General features: G+C 49.4%; 1 protein-coding gene across 1 annotated transcript in view; it reads left to right on the top strand.

The window, feature by feature from the left end:
- LOC143293635 (uncharacterized) overlaps positions 1-9,120 on the top strand; it is a 19,907-nt gene extending 10,787 nt beyond the window's left edge. Inside the window, exons 2-3 of the mRNA XM_076604737.1 lie at positions 2,249-2,545; positions 4,730-9,120. Of these exons, the coding sequence (XP_076460852.1) occupies positions 2,249-2,545; positions 4,730-4,933 (501 nt within the window). The 3' untranslated portion in view covers positions 4,934-9,120. The remainder of the gene's footprint in view (positions 1-2,248; positions 2,546-4,729) is intronic.
- The last annotated feature ends 880 nt before the right edge of the window (positions 9,121-10,000 follow it).

Below are 10,000 nucleotides of genomic sequence, written 5' to 3'. Positions count from 1 at the left end.
CGCCACTCTCTTTCATTGTTCTATCTCCACCCCCACCCTTTCTTTCCATCCACATCCTCTCTTCCATCCTTCTCCCTCCATCCTTTCCTCCCTCTCTCTTCTCTACCGCCCTACTCCCTCTATTATTCCCTCCCTCCCCCCTCTCCCACCCTACTCCCTCCCTCCCTTCTTTCCTCCCTCCCCCTCTCTTCCACCCTACTCCCCTTCCTCCCTTCTTTCCTCCCTCCCCCTCTCTTCCACCCTACTCCCTTCCTCCCTTCTTTCCTCCCTCCCCCTCTCTTCCACCCTACACCCTTCCTCCCTTCTTTCCTCCCTCCCCCTCTCTTCCACCCTACTCCCTTCCTCCCTTCTTTCCTCCCTCCCCCTCTCTTCCACCCTTCACCCCTCCTCCCTTCTTTCCTCCCTCCCCCTCTCTTCCACCCTACTCCCCTTCCTCCCTTCTTTCCTCCCTCACCCTCTCTTCCACCCTACACCCTTCCTCCCTTCTTTCCTCCCTCCCCCTCTCTTCCACCCTACTCCCTTCCTCCCTTCTTTCCTCCCTCCCCCTCTCTTCCACCCTTCCCCCCCCTCCTCCCTTCTTCCCTCCCTCCCCCTCTCTTCCACCCTACTCCCCTTCCTCCCTTCTTTCCTCCCTCCCCCTCTCTTCCACCCTTCACCCCCTCCTCCCTTCTTTCCTCCCTCCCCCTCTCTTCCACCCTTCACCCCTCCTCCCTTCTTTCCTCCCTCCCCCTCTCTTCCACCCTTCTCCCTCCCTCCCTTCTTTCCTCATTCCCTCCCTTCTTTCCTCCCTCCCCCTCTCTTCCACCCTTCACCCTTCCTCCCTTCTTTCCTCCCTCCCCCTCTCTTCAACCCTTCTCCCTCCCTCCCTTCTTTCCTCATTCCCTCCCCTCTTTCCTCCCTCCCCCTCTCTTCCACCCTTCACCCTTCCTCCCTTCTTTCCTCCCTTTCGTTCTCCTCCACCCTACTCCCTTCCTCCCTTCTTTCTTCCCTTTCCCTCTCTTCCACCCTACTCCCTTCCTCCCTTCTTTCCTCCCTCCCCTTCTCTTCCACCCTTCCCCCCCTCCTCCCTTCTTTCCTCCCTTCCCCTTCTCTTCCACCTTTCTTTCCTCCATCTCCCTCTCTACTACCTACCCTTCTTCCTCCCTTCTTTCCTCCCTCCCCCTCCCTTCCACCCTTCTCCCATTCCTCCCTTCTTTCCTCCCTCCCCCTCTCTTCCACCCTTCTCCCATTCCTCCCTTCTTTCCTCCCTCCCCCTCTCTTCCACCCTTCTCCCCCCTCCCTTCTTTCCTCCCTCCCCCTCTCTTCCACCCTTCTCCCTCCCTCCCTTCTTTCATCCCTCCCCCTCTCTTCCACCCTTCTCCCCCCTCCCTTCTTTCCTCCCTCCCCCTCTCTTCCACCCTTCTCCCTCCCTCCCTTCTTTCCTCCCTCCCCCTCTCTTCCACCCTTCTCCCCCTTCTCCCTTCTTTCCTCCCTCCCCCTCTCTTCCACCCTTCTCCCCCTTCTCCCTTCTTTCCTCCCTCCCCCTCTCTTCCACCCTACTCCCTCCCTCCCTTCTTTCGTCCCTCCCCCTCTCTTCCTTCTTCCCTCCCTCCCACCTCTCTTCCACCCTACTCCCTCCCTCCCTTCTTCCCTCCCTCCCCTCACTGCCATCCTTCTCCCTCCCTCCCTTCTTCCCTCCCTCTCTTCCACCCTACTCCCTTCCTCCCTTCTTCCCTCCCTCCCCCTTCTCTCCCACCCTATTTCCTCCCTTCTTCCCTCCCTCCCCTTCTCTTCCACCCTCCCCCCTTCTTTCCTCCCTCCCTCCCACTTCTCTTCCACCCTTCTCCCTCCCTCCATTCTTTCCTCCCTCCCCCTCTCTTCCACCCTACTCCCGCCCTTCCTTCTTCCGCCCATCTCCCCACGGCCATCCTTCTCCCTCCCTTCTTTCCTCCCTCCCTTCTTTCCTCCCTCCCTCCCTTCTTTCCTCCCTCATCTTCCTCCGTCCTTCTCTCCCTCCCTCCCTTCTTTCCTTCTCTTCCATCCTTCTCACCCTCCCACCTTTCTTCGCCCCTTCCCTTCCCCTCTCACTCCCACTCTCTTCCATCCTCTCTCCCTTCCCTAACACACACACACACACACACACACACACACACACACACACACACACACACACACACACACACACACACACACACACACACACACACACACAGAACTACCTACTACCTGTAACAACCACACTTACAATCAACTTTTCTCGTGAACCCAGGTCCGCACAGAACAAGACTTCCCGCAGTACGTATTCACGCAGACGTGCAACGAACAGCTGAGCTACGTCATCAGCTTCCCAGAACACGGCTGGTACAAGTTCCAGATCTTTGCGCTCCCTGCCTCCGACCCCAACAAGTCCCTGCCCAACGTCTTCAACTACCTGATCGACGTGCGGAGGGCTCTGAAGGCGGTGTACCACTACCCAAAGCAGTACGCCCAGTGGCGCAACGGGTGCTACCTGTACAATCCTCTGATCCTCAACTCTTCGTCCAGGCTTCACAACGTGCCCTTCAAGGTGAGAAGGAGGAGGAGGAAGAAGGAGGAAGAAGGAGGAAGGGGGAGGGGGAGGGGGAAGGAGGTGGGTGGGTGGGTGGGTAGGGGGGATGTGGGTTGAGGTAGGGGAACCTGGAGAACGAGAATTGTTGCGAACGTAGGCAGGGAGTTAAAGGATGCATGTTCATGTCACTTGGTGCTTTTGTCGTGTAAAAAGAAATCATATCTGTGTGTGTGTGTGTGTGTGTGTGTGTGTGTGTGTGTGTGTGTGTGTGTGTGTGTGTGTGTATGTGTGTGCGTGCGTGTGTGTGTGTGTATGCGTGCGTGCGTGCGTGCGTGTGTGTGTGTGTGTGTGTGTGTGTGTGTGTGTGTGTGCGACGCTTCTGTTTGAACTGGTCGTTAATTTGACACTTCTTATATCTCTCTTTCTTTTAATTTTCACGTCTTTTGTTTTCAGTTGTAAGTGATCTTTAGATGGATCGTGTCCTCGATGCAACATATTTCGTTGATTTTGTTTAAGTGAGTTCTCTACAGACTGGCATTCACATTCACTTTTCTGATTACATTCATTCAGTGAATGAATGAATGAATGAATAAAGGAATGAAGGAAATAACTGGGTTTGGATCGGGCGCGTGAAAAATTACCACACGTAGGTTGTGCGTTCACAGCACTACCTACACACAAACACGTGGAGACAAAAACAACATCAAATGCCTGCACAGCAGACAACACACACACAGACACAGACACACACACACACACTCTCTCTCTCTAACACGCACACAGACTGCACTGTTTTGAAGCACACAGAAACGCACCCACGCATGCACACACACACACGCATGCACACACACACGCATGCACACACACATGCACGCACGCGCGCGCGCACACACACACACACACAGAGGGGATATAGAGAAGGGATTGAACGTGGGAAGCGGGTTGTGCATATTGACCAAAAAGAAAAAGAAAGAAAAAAAGACTCTTCTCGGAAAAAGAAACTGAAAATTACACCCCACCCCATCCTCTGACCCCCCTCCCCCACCCCCACCTCCAATCCTCCCTACCCCTCCTTGCCCCCACCCCCCGACCCACCCCTCCCCCACCCTCATCCCACAACCCTCCCTTCCCTTCCTTGCCACCATCCCCTGACCCTCCCCTCCCCCACAATCCTCCCTACCCCTCCTTGCCACCATCCCCTGACCCTCCCCTCCCCCACAATCCTCCCTACCCCTCCTTGCCACCATCCCCTGACCCTCCCCTCCCCTCCCCCACCCTCCCCCACAATCCTCCCTTCCCTTCCTTGCCACCATCCCCTGACCCTCCCCTCCCCTCCCCCACCCTCCCCCACAATCCTCCCTTCCCTTCCTTGCCACCATCCCCTGACCCTCCCCTCCCCTCCCCCACCCTCCCCCACAAACCTCCCTTCCCTTCCTTGCCACCATCCCCTGACCCTCCCCTCCCCTCCCCCACCCTCCCCCACAATCCTCCCTTCCCTTCCTTGCCACCATCCCCTGACCCTCCCCTCCCCTCCCCCCCTCCCCCACAAACCTCCCTTCCCTTCCTTGCCCCCATCCCCTGACCCTCCCCTCCCCCACCCTCCCCCACAATCCTCCCTACCCCTCCTTGCCCCCATCCCCTGACCCTCCCCTCCCCCACCCTCCCCCACAATCCTCCCTTCCCCTCCTTGTCCCCATCCCCTGACCCTCCCCTCCCCCACCCTCCCTCACCCACTAACCCTCCCTACCCCTCCTTGCCCCCACCCCCTGACCCATTTTGTTCATTTTTTTCCCATATTATTTAACACCATGCTTGTACCTGTATGCCGTGTGTGTGTGTGTGTGTGTGTGTGTGTGTGTGTGTGTGTGTGTGTGTGTGTGTGTGTGTGTGTGTGTTGTTTGTTTGTTTGTTTGTTTTTGGTTTGTTTGTTTTTGTTTTTTTTGGGTTTGTTTGTTTTTTTTGTTTTGTTTTATTTTATTTTATTCTATTTATTTTTATTTTATATTATTTTTTTCTTCCCTGTTATGTATCTCTACACCATGCTTTCATTTTATTTAGTATTGTGTAGTGTAGACCCTATTCAGGGCGGGGACTGGATGTAAAAGAACAACAACACACCAGTGCTTATCTATTATCCTCGAAATAAAGAATTTGTCTTGTCTTGTCCTTGCCCCCATCTTCGCCCACCCACTGTTCTGGCAGGTGTTGGTGCCCAAGGCCAAACAGGTGGCGGTGGTGGCGGCTGGGGAGTGGACCCAGCTGGAGAAGGCAGCAGGGGCGGCGGACACCTGGGAAGGCCACGTGTCCGTGGACCAGCACCGGGGCAAAGGGGTCAAGGTCACGCTCAACGCCTGCTTCGGGGAGGACGAGAGCAAGTTCGCCACCCTGCTGGAGTACGTCGTGTAGACAGACGGGGCACGGGGAATTAACTCATTCTACCCCCACAGCTACATGCCTGTTCCAACTCCCCTGTGCCACTGAGCCACTACATGAGACCACTGCGGAAAAAAAGCAGTGTGTGGTTCACTAAAATAACGAAAATTGATGGAAACTTGTTGATTTCATCGGTCAAACAAAGCTTCCGTTTCATGCTTCCGGAATCCGTAAACGGTTCAGGTCAGAATGCCAAAATCTTCCAAGCAAGAATGAACGAAATTAGAATAGTGTGTTGGTATGAGAATACTCGTACCTGGTCCACAGGGGAAGCATTCATGGTACGAGTTAACTCTTACCTGGAGTAGAATGAGTTTTAAGATGTATTGTATTGTATTGTATTGTATTGTATTGTATTTTGTTGTCACAACAGATTTCTCTGTATTAAATTCTCGCTGCTCTCGCCAAGAAGAGCGCGTTGCTACACTGAGAACGCACCATCCATGTGTGTGTGTGTGTGTGTGTGTGTGTGTGTGTGTGTGTGTGTGTGTGTGTGTGTGCGTGCGTGTGTGTACTTTTTCCTGCCTGCAGTTTTTTCATAATTGTTTTCCTATCGAAGTGGAATTTTCAACAGAATTTTGCCAGGGACAACTCTTCTGTTGCTGTGGGTTCTTCTACGTGCGCTAAGAGTAAGAGCATGCTGCACACGGGACCTCGGTTTATCGTCTCATCCGAATGACTAGCGTCCAGACCACCAATCACGGTCTAGTGGAGGTAGAGAAAATAATGATAATGCTGGCGACTGTGCCAGGAATCGAACCAGTGATGCTCAGATTCTCTCGCTTCCTTGGCGGACCCGTTACCTCTAGGCCATCACTCCACTGCACATATATATGAGGAGAGCGTGGGGATTTGGGAGTAGTGAGATGAGGGTGGGGTGAGGAGAAGAAGGAGGAGGAGGAAGTGGGCGGGGAGGGGTCTGTTGTTATTTATCCTTCTCGAGCGAAGTTGAGCATGAGCTTGTTGTTGCTCAAGTCTTATTAGTTGAACGCTGTATTGCACCTTGTTTCTTGATATTAAAAATGTTTAAACCAAGTTGAGCATGAGCTTTACACTGGGTGGTCCGCAGATCAGTGACTGATAAGTCCTAATCAGGGGACTCTGAAGTATCGGTGGCATTGCGGGCGGGGAGGTGTGGGGGCGGGGGGAAGGGGAGGGGGTGGTGAGGGGGTTGGGGGGGGAGGTGAGATGGGTGTGTGTGGACGGTGCTGTCTAGGTGGAGGTGGAGGGTGGAAGTGGGGTCTTAGAGTGAGGAAAAATATCTCTTTTGTTTACCGGTCCTTTCGTCGTTGGTCGCACTTAACTTTCTTTCTCCTCCTTCTTCTTCTGGGGTTGTGGGGAGTGATGGCCTAGAGGTAACGCGTCCGCCTAGGAAACGAGAGAATATGAGCGATCTGGTTCGAATCACGGCTCTGCCGCCGATATTTTCTCCCCCCTCCACTATACCTTGAGTGGTGGTCTGGACGCTAGTCATTCGGATGAGACGATAAACCGAGGTCCCGTGTGCAGCGCACGTAAATGAACCCACGGCAACAAAAGCGTTGTTCCTGGCAAAAGTCTGTAGAAAAATCCACTTCGATAGGAAAAAACAAATAAAACTGCACGCAGGAAAAAATACAAAAATATGGGTGGCGCTCTCACAGTGTAGCGACGCGATCTCCCTGCGAAGAGCAGCCCCGAATTTCACACAGAGAAATCTGTTGTGATAAAAAAAAAGAGAAATACAAATACAAATACAAACACTTATTTTATTTGAAAATGTCAGAACTCAACTACGATGAAAAAAAAAGGAGAAATACAAATACAAACACTTATTTTATTTGAAAATGTCAGAACTCAACTACGATGAAATCAACAAGGCCAAAAGAGGCAATCTTAAGAAAGAGAACTTCCCCAACTCCCCATCCCCACCCCCTCCCCAAGCAAGCCCCCTATTGTCCCATCTTTTGTGTCGTCTGGCGCTCGTGTGTGTGTGATTTGCTGTCGGTGATAATCTTAAGCGAAATCTACAGAGATCCCTAATAGGCATTGATGATGTGCGCCCTGGTTTCAATACACAGTAAAGTAGGAATGACAGTCGTCGTTTCTGCTTAAGCTACTTACTCCAAAATGATGCCTCAGTTGTTCGAATTTGCTGGTCCTGAGGATAGGATATTTTGTGTGTGTGTGTGTGTGTGTGTGTGTGTGTGTGTGTGTGTGTGTGTGGCCTTTGTATGTGACAAATATTGTGTGGGAACGATCTGTGGCTATGGTACATTCGCTGCATGTTTCTTGTCATTGGTGGCATGTCGTAGGCCTGTAGCCATGCAATGGCCACAAAATCTGCTAGTAGGTTTACTTTTTAAATTAAAAAAAAAAAAAATCTACGTGCTCGTCTGGGTTATAAACACCACTGACTCACACACACACACACACACACACACACACACACACACACATATATATATATATATATATCATGAAGAAAAACTGTATCCCTATTTGCCGTCTTTAAAGAGTTCATTCTCTGAAGCAAAGTCATGTCGAAAATGACGGGAAAATTAGCGACATTCATTTGTGCAAATTACTAAGCAAAAAAAAAAAAAAAAAAAAAAAAAAAAAAAAAGATACCGGATACTTTTTTTCCCCCAAAAGCGCTTTTCATCGTGAAACCATTGTCTGATATCACGTGGAAAGACTAAAACATTGAAAGTACTGCAATATTCTTTCTTTCATTCTTTGCAGTGTCACGGAATGGGTGATGATAATTCGTCAAAACCACAGAGAGATTACGTGAAGATGAAACGACTTATCTGTGAGCATTTGCACACATACATTTATGTTTCTATATCGTTTGTATTCATATTGGTATTTGAATGCTTGCTTGGATGATTTAGAAGTGAATAAATTCTTGCAAAGTGTGTGTCTGGTACGTCATTATGCAGAACGTATCGTTTGCATGTTCATTCCCCCTAAATGTGCATTCAGAATACTTCCTGTTGGTCTTATGCAAACAGCGTCATTTGTAGCAGCTGCGCAGTCGTGTCTACATGATGTTAGGTTGGTTTTGCTTTTGGTTTTGAGCAGATTCGTAAGCTACGCTGCTGGTCAGGCATCTGCTTAGCAGATGTGGTGTAGCGTATATGGATTTGTCCGAACGCAGTGACGCCTCCTTGAGTAGTTAACTGAACTGAGCTGAGCAGATTCAGAACACCCAATACTGTTCAAGACGTCAGCACTGATTTATTTATTTATTATTTTTTTTAAATACGAAATTTAATCGAAAGATTCAGTTTCACCCCTCCGATTTATTTCTGTTTATTTATCTATTTACTTCTCTTTTTTTTAAACAACGAAGAAACTATATATATATATATATATATATATATATATAAACAACAACAAAAAACAAAACAAAACCAAACAAAAAACCAAACAAACCTGTGCGATATTGGAATAGCTTGTCTACAATTGTTTGCTGCACACGCAGTAAAAAGTCACGCAGGCAAATTACGAATGGCATAATTATTATATGCAGTTACATTCAACAAGTAATGAATGAAATTGTGCTGTACTATGAACGAATGAACAAGAAAAAGGTGCAAATTATTATTTTCAAATAACTTTTCTTTTTAATTTCCAATTTTGACACGACCACATAAATTACATATATAAAAACAGAAAGTTATCATCATTTTTTTCTTTAAAGTTTTCAATCATCTTGGGGGAAAAGGGGGGGGGGGGGGGGGCGGGAGGTGAGGGGGGGGGGCGTTTTCTAAAAGAAGGAGGAAGGAGGGGGTGGGACTGGGGGAGGGGGAGGAGTGGGAGGAAGATGAGGAAATCCCATTTCTGTACAACTGGAACCAAACCACCAACGTGGTGAATGTCCGACCTTCTATTGCCAGACGGTGTATGCATAATGCATATTATGGAAAAAAAAATATTATGCTGTTTGTTGCTGTGCGCAGCAGGTGATTGCATAATGTATTACTTGACCTATTTGATGTTCTTTTCCTTGTTATCCATAATGAATTGACATGTGCATGATTTTGTTGTTGTTGTTGTTGTTTTCTCTCCTGTAAACGTCATTTGGTTATGAAGATGCAAAAAGAAAAGCCACGCACATAGCAACGCTGTTATTGTATCATAGTTGATTTGTGTATTGAAGCGTCAGGACCTTCTTTTTGTCGTCTGTTTGTGTGTGTGTGTGTGTGTGTGTGTGTGTGTGTGTGTGTGCGTGCGTGTGTGCGTGCGTGCGTGTGTGTGTGTATGTGTGTGTATCTGTGTGTGTGTGCGTGTGCATGTGTGTGTGTATGCGTGCGTGCGTGTGCTTGTGCGTGTGTGTATGTGTGTGCATGTGTGTGTGTGTGTGTGTGTGTGTGTGTGTGTGTGTACTTTCCTGAAAAAAGGGAAGGCACTCGTATCGTTCTCTTAACCATCATGAAACGTGTTTCACCAATACACACACCGACACAGACACAAACAGACAGACAAGCACACACACACACACACACACACACACACACACACACACACACACCACACTCACACGCACACACCAGACAACGAACCTCTCCCTCCATTTACATCAGTGCCATAACACGACCATCTTGTTTGTTGTTCGTGTGTTGCCAAAGTTCGAACACTCCGTACGACACCACACACACCCACCCACCCACACACACACACATACACACACGCGCGCACACACACACACACACACACACACACACACACACACACACACACACACACTCACTCACTCACTCACTGTTGATAGTCACCCTCAATGGATGACACGAACTTCAGGCAATATTGCTGATAATGGTAATACTGAACTAGCCAGACAGAACAAGGCTAGGCTCTCTAGACCTGACCAACGTGCTGAAGTTGTTGGTTGTTTTTTTTTTATCACAACAGATTTCTCTGTGTGAAATTCGGGCTGCTCTCCCCAGGGAGAGCGCGTCGCTATACTACAGCGCCACCCATTTTTGGGGTATTTTTTCCTGCGTGCATTTTTTTGTTTTTCCTATCGAAGTGGATTTTTCTACAGAATTTTGC

The sequence above is a fragment of the Babylonia areolata genome, chromosome 19 (assembly GCF_041734735.1).
Source record: "Babylonia areolata isolate BAREFJ2019XMU chromosome 19, ASM4173473v1, whole genome shotgun sequence".
Taxonomy (NCBI): Eukaryota; Metazoa; Mollusca; class Gastropoda; order Neogastropoda; family Buccinidae; genus Babylonia; species Babylonia areolata.
This window is presented reverse-complemented; position numbering and strand designations above follow the sequence as displayed.